Source organism: Sinohyriopsis cumingii, chromosome 6, assembly GCF_028554795.1.
Source record: "Sinohyriopsis cumingii isolate HCF-2022 chromosome 6, ASM2855479v2, whole genome shotgun sequence".
In the NCBI taxonomy this organism is placed as follows: domain Eukaryota; kingdom Metazoa; phylum Mollusca; class Bivalvia; order Unionida; family Unionidae; genus Sinohyriopsis; species Sinohyriopsis cumingii.
Window position 1 is genome coordinate 124980228 of NC_142966.1, and position 20155 is coordinate 125000382.

General features: G+C 36.9%; 1 protein-coding gene across 1 annotated transcript in view; it reads right to left on the reverse strand.

Annotated features, from left to right (window-relative positions):
- Positions 1-20155, reverse strand: part of LOC149797891 (uncharacterized) — an 89318-nt gene that overhangs the window by 45407 nt on the left and 23756 nt on the right. The window contains exons 4-6 of the mRNA XM_089960493.1: positions 19367-19560; positions 5822-6307; positions 3782-4038 (exon numbers count right to left, since the gene is read on the reverse strand). Of these exons, the coding sequence (XP_089816619.1) occupies positions 3782-4038; positions 5822-6307; positions 19367-19560 (937 nt within the window). The remainder of the gene's footprint in view (positions 1-3781; positions 4039-5821; positions 6308-19366; positions 19561-20155) is intronic.

Sequence of the window (20155 nt, forward strand, 5' to 3'; positions counted from 1 at the left end):
ACTTTGACGTTCATTCTCGCTTATTAAAAGGATTAAATAAATCCTATAAATCTCTGATCATGATGATGATCCTGGTGATGATTACCGACATCAGATAGAACGTAAGCATTAGTAATAGATGCCAATGCAAGTACAACACAAGAAATGCACTCGAAAAAATTAATTTGTCGTATGATAACCGAGTGAGATTTGACTAGATGTTCCGACTTTTTCTTGGATGATCGATTCTTGGCAGAGAAAAATTTCTCAAGTTTGATTTTATATTCAACAAAATATTGATGGGGTTACAAGCTTGTGCTATGTGTAAACCAGTTGAGTATTAACAGAACACGAACGGGTCTACAATGAGATTATTGCTGAATACCAGCGGTAGGAATCCACAGCTAAATTCATTAGGATATCCACTCTATTTGTCCAGTGATTGTTGGCCACGCTGTGCTGACTGCTTTATGATTCAGTAAACATTCTGGGTGGTCTTTGACAACTGCTCGTATAATGACACCAGCATGGGTTATCCGCGCTTATATATGATCGCATAAGCTACCGGAATTGTGTTTGACACTTCCCTTACCCTGAAAACCTCTTCGGTCCAGTTCGGGGCAAATCCTTTTACCAGATATCGATGCAAGCGTGAAAAAGCGACCAGAGGTCAGCACCACGTACGCGTGATAATGTATATATTTCGCTAGGATGTAACAGGATCAGCCGGATCAATCCATGTTAAAAAAAAATCGAGCCCAATTTTGAAAAACCCCACAACGAATACCTTTCGTGACTTACAACAAACTTTTGAATAAAATCAGGTCTTGCACGAGCGGTACCAGTTTCATCATGCACGATTTAATACAAGAACTAAACATTGTCGACGACATTGTCAAAGAGTTATCGTCAATGTCCGTGGCTAGGTACAAAAAGTATATGACCGAAAGTATTCCGACCAAATCTTGTATAGAAACGTGAATGGAACGTTTTTGATTTTTGAAAGCATTGTTTTCGTTACTCCATCGCAAACGTGAATTTACTACAAGCTCATCACACGCTTTCACCATAGATGGAAACTGTTTTTCTACTGAGTCTCCTTGTTAAATGCAATCACCGGACAGGCTATTTTAAATTATTTTACTTTTCGGCCTCGGTTTGAATTTTCACTCTGCGTGACCAAACCCAAACATGATAAACGGTTGTCGATTCGATCACCATTCAAATTACCTATTACGTGACCTTGTCGGATGATCAAACATGAACCGATGTCGATAAACATATGCTTCTCTGAGTTGTGCTCTTGAAACCTTGATCAGGAAATAACCATTGTTATTTACATGTTATGCCAGTAATAGTTTTATCTCCTTATGAGCAGTTATTTTTCTTTTCACCATATCGTCCCAATTAAAAAAGGGCAAGAACGCATAACCGAAGCTATTTCAGACCCACCAATCTTAGTCTCCAACAGCTGATATCATTCGTCGCTTCTTTGTTTTGTTTTATGGCGGCTGATAAATTCTTCTAATTTTTGTTCAAATGTTTGTTCCATTATGACTATGACAATAGGCGCTAGTAAAATTAGTAAACCAGCGTGGTTTTATCTAAGACAAGTAGTATAGGTAATTATCTCTCCCTGCTATTTGCTTAATCTTGCTAATTAAATACGATCAGTCGGGAGATCACACTCTATACCTCATTTTACTACTCATAACTTTATACATTGCGAATATACAGTGGAATTTCGTTTGGATGCATACAGTTTAACTTCACTATTTGTAGGACTTCTAAAATTACCAGTTAGATGATCACTCACTTTCAACTAATGACTGTAGTTTCTAGGTTGTAAAATAGAGCCTTTCTCCAGGCATGATGTCAGTTGAAGAATTTACTTGAAATACACAATCATCACGTTGTATTTTCCACTTCGTTAACTTTGTTTATCAGCTATTTTGAAGGTCCGGTAAGGCTACGCCTGCTATTGTATATGACACTAGGAGGTACTACTTGCGACCTTTGACCCATAATGGACCTACACCTGGTGCCTTCTTCTTGTTGTCTGATGGATCAGGCGGCCGAGCAGATGTGCTTATCCCCAATAATGTGAAGGCAGAAGGCAAGTACGGTGTGGACAGCGCAGGACATCAGTCCAGGAGCATCTCCACACGTCTAGAAAATGTCATCCCTCTGGATTCAGATAAGCCTGGACAAAAGTGTGTGGGTTACTCCGTGCAATGCCCCCTCACTTCCAACCCAAGCACGTCATCACTTCATCCAATGCCTCCACCACCGCCCGTCGAAAAAAAATCCCGTTTCAATTCGTGTGAAATGGGCTACAGGTAAACCAGAAGGTATGGATATATTTGGAGTTGTAGTTGTAATTGTAGACCTGCACACAGGCGGCTCAAAGCATAGGGTCGATTTTTAAAGGATTGATATAGCAGAGGAACTCGACAGACCCAGTTTCCGGATCTCATTGTTCACCTCCGTACTGTGAGGAAGGGACTAGAAAAGGTGCCATAAATATTGACTTCTTCACTGTGACTCTGATCAGCATACCGCAAATGAATCTTAAAATCATGCAATAAGACAAGGTAAAGCCACTAACCACCGGTCCCCGGAAAGTGCGCACAAATAATGAATAGTACACAACTATATAGATCAGAAAGAAGAAAAGCTCTACTGGGTAGAACATTTGTCAGATTCGACATTCAGATCTCAGCCCTAACTGAAGAATGATAACTCACTGCAGTACTAACCGGCAATATTTCATAAATATTTTCCGACAGAGTCATTCTTTGTCAGAAAGGTCAACATTATTATATTTTGGGCATTTGTCAAATTACTGTATCTACTTATAAAGGTTATAATTTGATGATCTATATATGTGATTTCTATGATGTTTCATTCTTGTACTTGTTATATTTGTTACGTATGCCTCTGCGTCATTACAAATCTGTACAAATATTGATTATTTACCTACGTTAAATCCTTTTTCTTTTCAGTCCATATTAAACAGTCCTAAAACGTTTATTTGCATTTACTTAAAATTATTTTTAAAATTTCTTTTGACACCGCAACGGTCGTGCTAATTTTATAATTTCACCTTTGGTATTGATGAATCGATTATTAATGTCATGTATTATAATACGTTTGTTTTCAAGTAAATAATTACTGTAAAAATTAAAATTAAACTAGAATATCAGCGAACTTATTGCCTAAATTTAGTTATTGATATGATACACGGATAAAACTCTACAGATAGGCACAGTCACGGACATTGAATAAATTATTTTGACTTCCTAACAACCGATAAATTCGGAAATCTAAAGTAAAGATAGGCAAATAAAATTTACACGTTCGAAATATAAATACATATTTTAAAAATGGGACCAACCTAATTTTTACAATTTAAATTTTAAAATTAAAAATGTGACATTATGCAATTAAGTTTTATAGAATGTGAGACAAATATAAGCAATTAATCGCGATGGTAAGTTTTTTTAGGAGTCACTATCAAACAATAAACCTAGTTAATTAACAAGACAGTCCCACAACAAAAAATAAACATCAGCAAAAAATAAATATCAAAGTATATACTTGAGAAATGGAAGGATATCATGATTTCTTTAAAGCTGAGATAAAATTGAAAATATTTTCGCATTAAAAAACTATTTAGTTTGATTAATTACGAAGCTTTGAAAAGAGTTCCTCTACTCTTTATGTTATGTCAAGGACATACAACTAGGCTAACTTCATTAGTGTAATATCATAACATAATATGCAATAATACCGTATTTACCCCTCTATGTAGATAAAACTCAAATCGGTACCAGCGATTAGACATAGTGCGTTTTCCCCGGCAAAGACAACTTTAGCGCTACAGACTGAGACAATATTGGCTGCATCGTCAGGTACAACTGTAGCTTCTATCAGCATGGGGCCACTCACGATGTTAAGTGCTGTTGACACAGTTAGGTTCAGAGCGATGAAACCTCCCTGAATCGATTTGCTCATCGGGCAGTTCCTGGATAATGCGAGGGTATAGCCCACAACACTCTGCGGGTGAAAAGATAAAACGTGTTTATGCAAACTGTATAAACAGCCTATCGTTTTGCAATTGCTGCAGATGCTACATTGATTTGTACACCAAACGTAAGACCGCGATTCGAAAGAGGCATACATGATAAAAAGTACAAACTGCTAAACCTTGAATTAAAAAATGTGAAACTTGATGTAAGGACATCAATAGTAACAAAGGGGTAATTTAGGTGTGACAGTGTTTGTTTTTAGGCTGAAGTAGCATACTTCTACTTAACAGTGTATCGAATGAAAATCGCTATATTTTACGGAAAGGTTTAATTTTTGCGACATACGTATTTGTTTTCTCGAAAGGCTTCTCGCTAATATCGTTGATCAGCAAGACTAGTCTCAACGAAAAGTCTTACAATTATAAATTCTTTATAGACAACAAATATTTGCTGACATTTGCTCGTGTGCAAATATATGTTAACTTTGCTTTTCAAATAAACTAGTTTCATCAAACCTTTATTCATTTTGTTTGTACATGTAAAACAAATCCTTCCTAAGGATTATCTGTCAAAAAAGCCAAATATACAACAGGACACAGTGTATCAGGAAAGCTCTGTATGTTTTCCAAACAATATAATTTGTTATAAACTGTGTCAAATATCTGGCCCTGATCTTTTTCTGTTGTTAAATATATGCCCATCTCTAATATTATAATTAACATGGGAACTGTTTAAATCGTTACTCCATCTCTCTGTGTCTCTAAAACATGTGAGAATGATATTTTGACAATGGCGCGAAAGTTAAACTGAGTTATTAATAATTTCTACATTTGACTTCTGATATTTGATTTAAATTAGATTTTTCAAAAAGAAAACAACCAGTATTTCCATCGCCTAACAATGACCTTGACAATGGCCAATAACAGCAAGAAGTATTTTGAATGTTACATAATACAGTTCTAAATTGTAAGTAATTTCTGACTTAAATTTCATTTGAAGGACAAGATTTATCATCGGACCCATATCCATGTCTGGTAATCATAAGTTTTTTTTTCGCATAAAAGAACATAAGTAGATTTAAGACAAAACTGTAAAAAGTTATAATATTAATGATATGCTGTTCAATATTATCATAAAATATTGCCTCAGTAGTACTGTTTCCAATCACAGATTGAGAACATGCAAAATATTGTTTGAAGTGGTTGATTAATTGCTGATGCAGACTGTGATATAATCATTTGAAATCGCTTCTTTATCAAAATAATTGAAAGAACACAATCAAGACTTAATCAACAACGTAACGTCATATTTCGAGCATGTAAATGACACTTTGTCACTTGGTGTGACCATAAACTACAATACATGTAACAGTAGCATGTCTTAAAAACACCGCAGAAATAGTAAATTCGACACATCAATCTTCGTAATAATTTTGGATCACTTTTCGTTCCAGTTTTCAACAATGTATGCCGACAGTTCCTTAGCACGTGTATTATTTTAAATTAATCGTACTTCTCAGAAGTGTTTTATGCTCCTGTAAAATAATGCCCAGGAAATTTAACACAACAAGCTTTAAGTTCCACAATTAAAATTGTCATTATCATATAAATCTGTTGACTTCTGTCATGGAACCCGCCAAAAGTTTGGTAATGATGTGGTGGCTGGAGCTGATTAGCAAGAATTGTAATTTAAGGATGAACGATGGAAGGTTGATAGGTTGTTTGAATAACCTTTCTTAACAAAGCCCGAAAGCATGGTAAACAATTGTATAATATAATATAATCAATTATCAAACTGTGCACACTACATACCGTGAATGGCGTAGAATTGCCAACTGTCAAAGTTGTGAAATTGCTGGCGTATACTCCACCTGTCGCTCTTACTTGAACAGTGAGAGTGTGTTGATCTCCAGTTGCAACGTCTGCACGCTTCATAAACATCACTGTTACCACAATCGTCAGTAAGTTGGCCAGCGGATCGCCTGCCACACCGGTGTTTTTTAGTTGAGTGAGTGTGGTCATCAACTGCGTTACAGTTGGGGGAATTATAGTGTCGACAGCGCTAGTTGTGATATTTACAATCTGTTTTGTAAAAGGGCAAGGTAGATTCGATCCGTAGCTTAATGGCTTTGCGGCAAGAATGGATAAAGCCGGTTGCTTCCCAGCCGTCACTGGTGTAGAGGTAGCTCCAATTTCATAGTCCTTGTATGTATTGGACGGTATAGGAATTCCCAAGTACAAAAAAGCAGGAAACCCTACCGATACCGGGTCTGATTGAACACTGAGCGTGATGGGACCCTAGATATAGAAGAAAACAAAGATGATACACAAATAATTTATTATGTGCCGAAAACATTAAGTAGAATGTGTGGATGCATGTGGATGACTAGTGAGCAGGGTAAATGCAAGTTCTTTTAAATTGCAGCATCTAAGTGTAATGAAGGTCAAGTAACAGCAATAGTATGGAACATATTTGCCATGATATGTTAGTGCGTTGACGAGTAATATTTAAAAGTTTCCTCATACATAGCATAATTCGAAACATATTTAAGGCCATTTATGAAGCCAAAGAAAAGTCCATCTATTTTACTTATTGTTTGCTTGTACCGGATTCAGTAAGGTTCGATTCCAACCTGAAACCGAAATTCGATTACTTTGGTATAGATAGTTCGGCTGTCAAAGTATGTCCCTTACAAGAAAATGTATAAGTGGGATTAAAATGAAACTACTTTCAGCAAGGGTAGTTTCCAAAATGTTTATAGAATCAGCAATCTGTATCGGATTTATAGAGCAGATACCCCCAAGGACCCATATTTCACAGATTCCGAATGACAAGATTAGTCAATACTTCTTCAGGGGGATGAACAAATCCCTAGACAAATATTTCAAAGCAAGGTCCATGCCAATACTATCAGTACCAATTTTATAACATACGCAAGCAAATTGATTCCGCTAAAACAATTACATAACCAGCTTGATTTTGCTATACGAAATACAGAACCAGTTTGATTTTGCTATAAACAAATTAAATAACCAACTTGATTTTGCTATGACAAATACATAATCAACTTGATTCAGCCAAAAAGGTATAAGTAACATACTTGATGTCTCTATAAGACACACGTAACAAAATGTCGCTATAAGACATACGTAACCAACTTGACTTCCGTATAAAACATACTTAACCAACTTAACTACCTTATAAGACATAGGTAACCAACTTAACTTCCGTATAAGACATACGTAATCAGCTTGACTTTCGTATAAGACATAGATAACCGACCTGACATCCGTATAAATCATAAGTAAACAACTCGACTTCCGTATAAGATATACTGAACAAGTTGATTTCGCCAAAAGCCATACATAGGTAAACAACTCGACTTCCGTATAAGACACACGTAACCAACTTAACTTCCCTATAAGACATAGGTAACCAATTTGACTTCCGTATAAGACATACTTAACCGACTTGACTTCCGTATAAGACATACGTAACCAACTTGACTTCCGTAAAAGAAACGTAACCAGCTTGACTTCCGTATAAGACATACGTAACCAACTTGACTTCCATATAAGACATAGGTAACCAACTTAATTTCCCTATAAGACATAGGTAACCAACTTAACTTCCGTGTAAGACATACGTAACCAACTAGACTTCCGTATAAGACATAGGTAAACAGCTCGACTTCCGTATAAGACATACGTAACAAGCTTGACTTCCGTATAAGACACACGTAACAAACTTGACTTCCGTATAAGACATAAGTAAACAACTAGACTTCCGTATAAGACATAGGTAAACAACTCGACTTTCGTATAAGATATATGTAACCAGCTTGACTTCCGTATAAGACATACTTAACCAACTTAACTTCCGTATAAGACATAGGTAACCAACTTGACTTTCGTATAAGACATATGTAGCGAGCTTGACTTCCGTATAAGACATACTTAACCAACTCGACTTCCGTATAAGATATGCTGAACAAGTTGATTTCGCCAAAAAGCATACTAATAATCATGATGTCACTATATGGCATACGTAATAAAATGTCGCTATAAGGCACACAAAACACACTTGATTTCACTATAAGGCAGACGTAAAAAAAACAAAACTTATTTCGCTATAAAGCATATGTAACAAATCTAATATCGGTGTAAGAAATACGTAATCAACTTGATTTTGTTATGAGGAAAACATAAACAACTTGATGTTCGCATATGATATACTTAAACAAGTTGGTTTCACTCTTAGGCATACGTAAAGAACTTGATATAGCTCTAAGGAATATGTAACCAGCTTAAGACATAGGTAACCAACTTGACTTCCGTATAAGACATACGTAACCAACTCGACTTCCGTATAAGACATTGGTAAACAACTTGACTTCCGTATAAGACATCTGTAAACAACTCGACTTCCGTATAGGACATAGGTATAAAAAAAAAACTCGACTTCCGTATAAGACATACGTAACCAGCTTGACTTCCGTATAAGATATACTTAACCAACTTAACTTACCTATAATACATAGGTAACCAACTTGACTTCCTGATAACACATACGTAACCACTTAACTTCCGTATAAGACATAGGTAACCGACTTGACTTCCGTATAAGACATAGGTAACCAACTTGATTTCCGTATAAGACATACGTAACCAAATCGACCTCCGTATAAGGCATAGGTAAACAACTCGACTTTCGTATAAGACATATGCAACCAGCTTGACTTCCTTATAAGACATACGTAACGAACATAACTCCCGTATAAAACATAGGTAACCAACTCGACTTCCGTGTAAGACATATGCAACCAGCTTGACTTTCGTATAAGACATACTTAACCAACTTAACTTCCGTGTAAGACATAAGTAACCAACTCGACTTCCATATAAGACATACGTAACCAACTTGACTTCCGTATAAGACATTGGTAAACAACTTGACTTCCGTATAAGACATCTGTAAACAACTCGACTTCCGTATAGGACATAGGTAAAAAAAACTCGACTTCCGTATAAGACATACGTAACCAGCTTGACTTCCGTATAAGACATACTTAACCAACTTCACTTCCGTATAAGACATAAGTAAACACTTAACTTCCGTATAAGACATAGGTAACCGACTTGACTTCCGTATAAGACATACGTAACCAAATCGACCTCTGTATAAGGCATAGGTAAACAACTCGACTTTCGTATAAGACATATGCAACCAGCTTGACTTCCGTATAAGACATACTTAACCAACATAACTCCCGTATAAGACATGCGTAACCAAATCGACTTCCGTATAAGACATACTTAACCAACTTGACTTCCGTATAAGACATACGTAAACAGCTCGACTTCCGTATAAGACATAGGGAACCAACTTGATTTCCGTATAAGACATACGTAACCAACTCGACTTCCGTATAAGACATAGGTAGACAACTCTACTTTCGTATTAGACATATGCAACCAGCTTGACTTCCTTATAAGACATACTTAACCAACTTAACTCCCGTATAAGACATACGTAACCAACTCGACTTCCGTGTAAGACATACGTAACCAGCTTGACTTTCGTATAAGACGTACTTAACCAACTTAACTTCCGTATAAGACATAGGTAACCAACTTGATTTCCATATAAGACATACGTAACCAACTCGAGTTCAGTATAATACATAAGTAAACAACTCGACTTTCGTATAAGACATATGCAACCAGCTTGACTTCCTTATAAGACATACGTAACCAACATAACTTCCGTATAAGACATAGGTAACCAACTCAACTTCCGTGTAAGACATATGCAACCAGCTTGACTTTCGTGTAAGACATACTTAACCAACTTAACTTCCGTGTAAGACATACGTAACCAACTTGACTTCCGTATAATTAAAGACAAGATGGCCGCTATCGCTTAACCGGCTTGAAGCAGCTGTTCCGTTTTTTAGTGCCGTTTTTATGATATTTGTGCTTGCTGCTTGTTTTCATCTTCGTTATTGTGTTCATTATGTATTGGCTGTTAAATTCGTATGTGTTTCTTCATCTCCTTGTTTTGGAAACGAGAACAAATAGACTTTTTCTCAACTGTCTTGCTCCACTGTTTTTGAACGAACCACCATCACGGATACTCGCCAGTCAACCCGTTTATGCTATGATGGACCCTCATTAATTGCTTTAAATGATCAATCCTTGGCTCTCCACACTGCATTGCGCTCTAGACTAAACGAACTGGGACTACATTCATCATTACCTAAATGTAAATAGAAGCGAAAAAAGAAACGCTGTTTCAAAGCTGGCCGGCGTAGAACAGGAAGAAGAATCCCAGTTAACCCCCTTATTTCGGCACAACCATTTAAAAAAAATCGACCGTTAATTTAGATAACTTAATTCAAATCCCTATTAATTCATCAATCTTTGTGTCAACTGTCCAAGAAATATCTCTGCGCATTGCGTTACTCAATGCCCAGTCAGTAGGACCACCGGAAAAGCACACAGAAATAGTTAATTTTATCAACGACCAAAATATTGACATATTTTTCCTGACAGAAACATGGCTAAAACATCAGGTGATGAGCCCTAGTGTGCGGATCTGACACCCACAGGTTACTCCATCAACTCGTTCCGCCGTAATTCTCGCGCAGGTGGAATTGCTGTCATCACAAAGAACTCCATGATAAAACGTCTTAACTACGCCACGACATTCAATTTCGACCACACGTCGTTGGAACTAGTCCAAACTACACTCACACTGGAGCAAAGGTCAGTCCATTCTTTCTGCCTATACCGCCCTTATCCCAGTAGAAAAAACAAGCTGGCTGACTCTCTCTTTTTGGAGCAGTTTTCGAATCTCCTGGACTATGGAAATTCTATAGGTGGTAACCTGATTATTCTTGGAGATTTCAACTTTCACTTTGACTGTCCCGGAAATTCAAATGCATCAAAACTCATAGATTCCATTAATGTTTTCAACCTCAAACAGTCAGTTAACCAATCCACACATAAACATGGTCACATTTTAGACTGGATTCTTCATAGACCTGATGATAACATTATATGGTCCACCCTGGTATCACATGACCTTGCATCAGATCACCTCTGCATTCTATATGCCATCGTGACGTATCAGTCCCTGACCCTCCACCTTTATCTGCTACTAAGAGAAACCTCCGTATGATAAATAGAACCAAACTAATGCACGACATCCAAGCTAACCTAACAACTTGCTTACCTCCTACCGCAGAACAACTTGATAACTGTCTGCGTTCATTGCTTGACAAACATACCCCAGCTACCAAGTACAGAGTATCAATTCAAAAGTGTTCTCCATAGTATAGCAGTGTTTGGGACCAGCTTCGCACTGCTAAAAGAGACCGCCGTAAAGCTGAGAGGCTCTGGCTTTCCACCAGACTCGCTATTTATAAGCAAATATATGAAGTCGCTAAGAAGAATGTCACAGATATAGTCCATGCAACGAAATCAGCCCACTACACTACTAAGATCATGGAAAGTTCCAGCTGCAAAGAGCTCTTCGAGATTACTAACAAGCTAATGTCAAGGAACAAATCAACACCACTTCCAACTAACGTCTCTTCAGTAGACCTTCCGGACATGTTTGCAAATTTCTTCGGTGACAAAGTACAAACCATTAGAGATAAGCTTGACACCACAATTTCAATTGGCTCGTCGTCACCACACAGTTGGGATACAGAATTTGAGCGGCAACCATTAGCAGCATTTGAACCTGTCTCTATGGATTTCGTACGTACAATCCTAATGAAGAGTGCACCAGAGTCATGTGAACTTGATCCAATTCCAACATCACTGCTGCTTGAGTGCTTAGATCCAGTATTGTCTTCAGTAACTGATGTTATTAATGTATCTCTCTCATCCGGGGAATTCCCATCATTTTTCAAAACTGCCATTGTAAAGCCTTTGCTGAAGAAACCGAGACTAGACCATCACGATTTAAAGAACTACTGCCCAGTTTTTATTCTCCCATTCATATAAAAAAATCTTAGAAAAGGTTGTTCTATCCCAACTTGTATCTCATCTAAATTCAACCAGTTTTTTCAGCAATGTACAATCTCCATATCGCCCTTGCCACAGTACTGAAACTACTCTTCTAAAAGTAGTTAATGACATTCTCTCTGCGTTGAATAGCGGAAAGATTACAGTCCTCACCTTCCTTGATTTGTCTGCAGCATTTGACACTATAGACCATGATATATTACTTCACCGTCTCCAGCATGTATTTGGCATTCATGATGCAGCCTTACTGTGGTTCAAGTCCTGCCTGGTCAACAGGATACAGATTGTATCTGCCAATGGAATACATTCCAGCCCAGCTGGTATATGTTTTGGTGTTCCACAGGGGTCTGTTCTTGGACCTGTTCTCTTCATTCTGTACGCTTAATCTCTCTCAAGTGTCATAGATCATCATCCAGTGTCTCACCAATTGTACGTTGATGACACCCAAATATACAAATCTAGCCACCCAGCTGAAGTTGATGCTACCATCCAAGGTGTAGAGAGGTGCATTTCTGATGTGAAATCATGGATGACATGTAACAAGTTGCAGATGAATGATGATAAAGCTGACGCCATTCTGATCACAACACAAAAACTTTCTCATTCACATCCTTTACCTCAAACAATAAATATCAGCAACACCAACATTAAATTCACACAATCAGTACGAAACCTAGGTGTTTCTCAGGACAGTATTCTCACATTGCACCAACATGTCATGAACATATGCAGCGCTGCATATCTTGAGCTGAGACGCATCAGCTCAATTCGCAAATATCTTTCAGTTGATGCCACTAAAACACTCGTGTGTTCATTAGTACTTTCAAGACTCGACTATTGTAACTCAATTCTGTCTGGTTCATCTCAATATCTGCTCCAGAAACTTCAAAAAGTTCAAAACACAGCTGCTCGGATTATACTTAAGGTACCACGATCAGAGCACACCTCCCCGCTGCTCTGTACCCTACACTGGCTATCCATTTGATCCAGAATCAAACACAAAATTTGTTCTCTGTGCTACGTTTCACTGTCGGACTCTAGTCCAACATACCTATCCGATCTCACCCATGTGTACACACCAGCAAGATACTTACACCCCTCTTCTGACAATCGTATACTCATTATTCCCACTATGAAAACAAAGTCATACGGACAGCGTTCTTTTGCATACCAGGGCCCAGCAACGTGGAATGAATTGCCCACTGAACTTAGACACAAAGACACAGTGATCACATTCAAACGGGCTCTCAAAACTCACTTATTTGGACTGCAGGAACAAACCTAAAGACCTAATAATGTTTCCTACCTGAAATATTCTCAGCATGTTTTTTTTTTTAATTTTTTTAAAATGTTTTTCTAATTTCATGGTGTTTGTTTTTGTAATAATATTATTATATGTTTTTTTTATCTTATAGGTGTTGTTTAATGTTGCAAAGCGCTTATAGCTTCTAAAGATTAGGCGCTATACAAAAACCTCATTATTATTATTATTATTATTATTATAAGACATGCGTAACCAACTAGACTTCCGTATAAGACATAGGTAACCAACTTCATTTCCGTATAAGACATACGTAAACAACTCGACTTCCGTGTAACACATACGTAACCAATTCGACTTCCATATAAGACATACGTAACCAACTTGACTTCCATATAAGACATACGTAATCAACTCGACTTCCGTGTAAGACATACGTAACCAGCTTGACTTCCGTATAAGACATAGGTAACCAACCAGACTTCCGTATAAGACATAGGTAACCAACTTGACTTCCGTACAAGACATACGTAACCACGACGACTTCCTTATAAGACATACTTAACCAACTTAACTTCCGTATAAGACATACGTAACCAGCTTGACTTCCGTATAAGACATAGGTAAACAACTTGACTTTCGCATAAGACATAGGTAACCAAATTAACTTCCGTGTACGACATGCATAACCAACTTGACTTCCGTATAAGACATACGTAACGAACTCGACTTCCGTATAAGACATAGGTAAACAACTCGAATTTCGTATAAGACATATGCAACCAGCTTGACTTCCGTATAAGACATTCTTAATCAACTTAACTCCGTATAAGTCATACATAACCACCTTGACTTCCGTATAAGACATACGTAACCACTTAACTCCTGTATAAGACATACGTAACCAACTCGACTTCCGTATGAGACATACGTAAACAGCTCGAATTCCGTATAAGACACACGTAAACAACTTGATTTCCCTATAAGACATACGTAACCAACTCGACTTCCGTATAAGACATACTTAAACAACTTAACTTCCGTATACGACATATGTAACCAACTTAACTCCCGTACAAGACACACGCAACCAACTCGACTTCCGTATAAAGACATAGGCAACCAACTTGACTTCCGTATAATACATACGTAACCAACTCGACTTCCGTATAAGACATAGGTAACCAACTTGACTTCAGTATAAGACATACGTAACCAACTTGACATCCGTATAAGACATAGGTAAACAACTCGACTTTCGTGTGAGACATATGTAACCAGCTTAATTTCGTATAAGACATAGGTAACCTACTTGACTTCCGTATAAGACATACGTAACCAACTCGACTTCCGTATAAGACATATGTAACCAACTCGACTTCCGTATAAGACATACGTAAACAGCTCGACTTCCGTATAAGACATAGGTAACCAACTTGATTTCCGTATAAGGCATACGTAACCAACTCGACTTCCGAATAAGACATACTTAAACAACTTAACTTCCGTATAAGACATATGTAACCTTCTTAGCTTCCGTATAAGTCACACGTAACCAACTCGACTTCCGTATAAAGACATAGGCAACCAACTTGACTTCCGTATAATACATACGTAACCAACTCGACTTCCGTATTAGACATAGGTAACCAACTTGACTTCAGTATAAGACATACGTAACCAACTCGACTTCCGTATAAGACATACGTAAACAGCTCGACTTCCGTACAAGACATAGGTAACCAACTTGATTTCCGTATAAGGCATACGTAACCAACTCGACTTCCGAATAAGACATACTTAAACAACTTAACTTACGTAACCAACTAGACTTCCGGGGCCCCGAGTGGCCGAGTGGTCTAAAGCGCTCTTCGTTACGGATCACTACCATCTCACCTCTGTCTGCGGCGGTTCGAGTCTAGGATTCAGCCACTGTGGGTATGTGAGAAAGCTTGCCGGTAGCTTCTCGGGGGTCGGTGGTTCTTTCCGGTGTTTTCCCGGGTTCTTCCTCCACCATTAATACTGGCCGCCATGTATAGCCTATCGTGTGCTGAAAAATGGCGTTAAACCCCACAACAACAAAAACTAGACTTCCGTATAAGATATAGGTAACCAGCTTGACTTCAGTATAAGACATACGTAACCAACTTGACTTCCGTATAAGACATAGGTAAACAACTCGACTTTGGTATAAGACATATGTAACCAGCTTAATTCCGTATAAGACATAGGTAACCAACTTGACTTCGTATAAGACATAGGTAACCAACTTGACTTCCGTATAAGTTATACGTAACCAACTTAACTTCCGTATAAGACATACGTAACCAACTCGACTTCCCTATAAGACATAGGTAAACAACTCGACTTTCGTATAAGACATAGGTAACCATCTTGACTTCCTTATAAGACATACTTAACCAAGTTAACTCCCGTATAAGACATACGTAAACCAACTCAACTTCCATGTAAGACATACGTAACCAGCTTGTCTTCCTTATAAGACATACTTAACCAACTTGACTCCAGTATAAGACATACGTAACTAACTCGACTTCCCTATAAAACATAGGTAACCAACTTAACTTCCGTGTAAGACATACGTAACCAACTTGACTTCCGTATGAGACATAGGTAACCAACTCGACTTCCGAATAAGATATGCTGAATAAGTTAACTTTGCCAAAAGGCATACATAACAAACTTAATGTCACTATAAGGCATACGTAATAAAACTTATTCGCTATAAGGCATATGTGACACTCTTAATGTCACTATAAAACATGCGTATTAAAATGTCGCTATAAGGCATATGAAACACGCTTGATTTCGCTATTATAAGGCATACGTAATAAACTTAATATTGCTGTAAGAAATACGTAACCAACTTGATTTTGTTATGAGGAAAACATAAACAACTTGATGCTTGCAAATGCTATACTTAAACAAGTTGGTTTCACTCTAAGGCATACGTAAATAACTTGATATCGCTCTAAGGAATATGTAATCAGCTTGATTTCGCCATAAGGAATACGTAACCAAGTGATGTCACTCTAAGCAATACCTTACCGAATTAAGTTCGCTTAAAGGAATGCGTAACCAACCTAATGTCGCTATAAAGAAAATGTAGCAAACTTTATTTCCGTAGAAGGCATACGTACATAACTTGATTTCACTATAAGACATATGTAACCCACTTGATTTCCTTCATAGAAATAAGGAATACTTAACCAACTTGATTTCGCCCTAAGCAATAGGTTTGCTGTAAGGAATACGTAACCAACTTGATTTCGCCCTAAGCAATAGGTTTGCTGTAAGGAATACGTAACCAACTTGATTTCGCCCTAAGCAATAGGTTTGCTGTAAGGAATACGTAACCAACTTGAGCTCGCTTCAAGGAATAGGTATCGAATCTAATATCAATATAAAGCATATGTAGCACGTGATTTCGCTATGAGGCCAATTTAACAAAATGTATTTCACTATAAAGCATACGTAACAAAGTTAAGGCTAAAATAACGAATTTGATATCGCCCTAAGTAGTACGTAACCAGCTTAAATTCTCTCTAAAGCATACATAACGAACCATATATAACCTTAACGAATACGTAACCAACTTGATTTCGCCATAAGGCATCCGTAACCAAGTTAATTTTTCTCTAAGGCATGTGTTACAAACTTAATGTCTCTACAATGCATATGCAACCAATTTGATTTCGATATAAACAAAATACGTAACCAACTTGATTACGCTATAAGGCATACATAAGGAACTTGTTTTCGCTCTAAGAAATAGGTAACATAGGTGACATCGCTCTAAGGAATACGTAACCATCTTAATTTTGCTATAAGGCATATGTTACAAACTTAATGTCTCTACAATGCATATGCAACCAATTTGATTTCGATATAAACAAAATACGTAACCAACTTGATTACGCTATAAGGCATACATGAGGAACTTGTCTTCGCTCTAAGGAATATGTAACCAACTTGAATTTGCTAAAAGGCATACATGACGAACATGATATCACCATGAGGAACACATAACCAGTTTGATCTCGCTCTAAGCAATACATAGCCAGCTTGATTTTGCAATAATGAATACATAACCAACTTGATTTCCATATTAGGAATACGTAAACAACTTGATTTCGCTCTAAGGCATACGTATCTAACTTAAATATCGCTATGAGGAATACATAATCAACTATTTCGCCATAAGGAATAGGTTACCGACTTTGCTAAAAGACATACGCTAGCAATTGTGATTTAGCTATAATGAATAAGTAAACAACTTGATATCTCTGTATGGAATATGCAAGCAAAATTATTGTCGCTCTAAGGCATATGTAAGAAATTTGATTTCACTATATGAAAGGCGTAACCAACTTGATTTTTCTATGAGGGATAAATAACCAATTGATTTCCGTAAAAGGCATACGTAAACAACTTTAATTCGCCATAATGTATACCTAACCATCTTGATTTCACTCCGAGGCATACGTAACGAACTTGATATCGCTCTAAGGCATAAGTAATGAACTTGATATCGCTCTAAGGCATACGTAACGAACTTGATATCGCTCTAAGGCATACGTTACGAACTTGATATCGCTCTAAGGCATACTTAACGAACTTGATACCGCTCTAAGGCATACGTAACGAACTTGATATCGCTCTAAGGCATACGTAACGAACTTTATATCGCTCTAAGGCATACGTAACGAACTTTATATCGCTCTAAGGCATACGTAACGAACTTGATGTCGCTCTAAGGTACACTTTGCCAGCTTGATACTGCTGTAAGGAATAAATAACCAGTTTAATTTCGCTAGAAGGTATATGATGTCTCCATAAGATATTATTAACCAACTTGATTTCGCTACAACTTTGTTCTCTAGATTAATTTCATCCTTATAGAATATCCACATATAGTGTTAAACGGTTTCGCATATAAATATTAAAAATCTGTTTTCAATGTTGCTGTTTAAATTATTTGACATAAATGGTGAAATAGGATACATAAAATATTGAACAGAACAATTGAACCTTCCTAAACTGCATAGGCTGGCATGGTAAGCCACCAATCATACTTTTGTCGATCAGAGGTGATGTTGTAAACATTTAATCAACTCGAATAAAATAAAAAATATCAATAAACATATTTCTTTGAATATTACGATCGATGCTGGTGCATAGGGGAATCCTTAATAAGACAACAACCTAGCAACAATATCAATCACATGTACATTTTGCTGCACACCTGGAACTAATCAAGTAATACTGTAAGAACAACAGAAATAACAACGTCAACAAAGACAATACAGATTGCAAAATATCTTACTGATTCCACTACTATGAATTTTTCTGTATTTGCAATATTAGCATTCTAATAGATAAGTTTAGCTGACCAGTCGTGAGTCATGTATTAGCAGTAGTTATATATAAAGGTACAGTTAAAGCAAGAAATGGTTTCAACATTGTATATAAAGCACAAAGGGTATTTCGAATTTCAAAACTTATATATGTAGCACAAGGGATATTTCCAATTTCAAAATTTGTATATGTAGCACAACGGATATTTCGAATTTCAAAATTTGTATATGTAGCACGAGGGATATGTCCAATTTCTAAATTTGTATAAGTAGCACTATATGTAGCACGAGGGATATGTCCAATTTCTAAATTTGTATAAGTAGCACTAGGGATATTTCCAATTTAAATGCACATGATGACAGCGACAAATTGTGTGCCAACACAAACTTTTGTAAGAGAATAGAAGCCTTAGCACTGTAGTTTGGAACTTTATATAGTTTAAAATTTAACATTCAAGAATTTTAAAATTTTCCGTTTTATCTATAAACTTAAATATAATATTATATATAAGCACCAACTATGTCGCATTATTTTGCGCTTTTGGTCCGCTTTAGAGATTTGTATTAAGAAAGTGTTGAGAAAGGCGAAACAGTCGTAATGTCTCTTATGATATTGCCTTTGTGATAGTAATCAGACAATATATTAAACACGTGTTATATCATAAAAGAATGGATACTCACAGTAAACGAGGAGGTAGTAGCTCTAACGATGATTTGGACGGTACTTGATCTTATTATGGTAGCATCTGTATCGACCTTTACACTGAGTCCCACAGTGAAGCTCCGACCCACGAGAGTTGAATCATACCTCGTCTGATATCCAACTACCAGTGTAAGTCTATCTCTCTCTGAGTTTGCCCCGCCAGCTGTCGACTCTGAATAGATTTAAAGTCAATGTGTTTAGTAATGCATTTTAAATCTGATTTCTATTATCCCTATTCCAGTAGACTTAGTGGTCTTGAATTCCGATTGTTTTAAGCTGAATGTTAATTAATTGTAATTAATAAATTACATAGAACTTTGTGACGCCTCAGTTTTATGCTAGACTGATGTGAACATACACGAAGCTTGACATAGGACGTGCACTTTCCATATTCCAACATTAAAACGCAAATACTGGTTCATAGGACTAATGAAATTTTTGAAATTCAGCATGGTCGGTGCAATATTGTTACCGTGTTTCTAGATGTTTCTGCTATTTATTTTATACCTGATTACATTCTAATCAAAACACGATGCAATAAAACAAAAAGCGATTGATACAGTAAACTTTAATCTGCAATATAAAGTGTTCCTTTCAAAATAAATGCAAACAGATGCATTTCATCAACTGATTGTATACTCTAAATCAACCTTCATAAGAAGGACTACAGAAATTCAACATGCTAGTAAGTAGAATACATAGTATTTAGCAACATACATCATGGGTGGCATCTATAATTAGAAGCAAAAATATGCAACCATCAACAT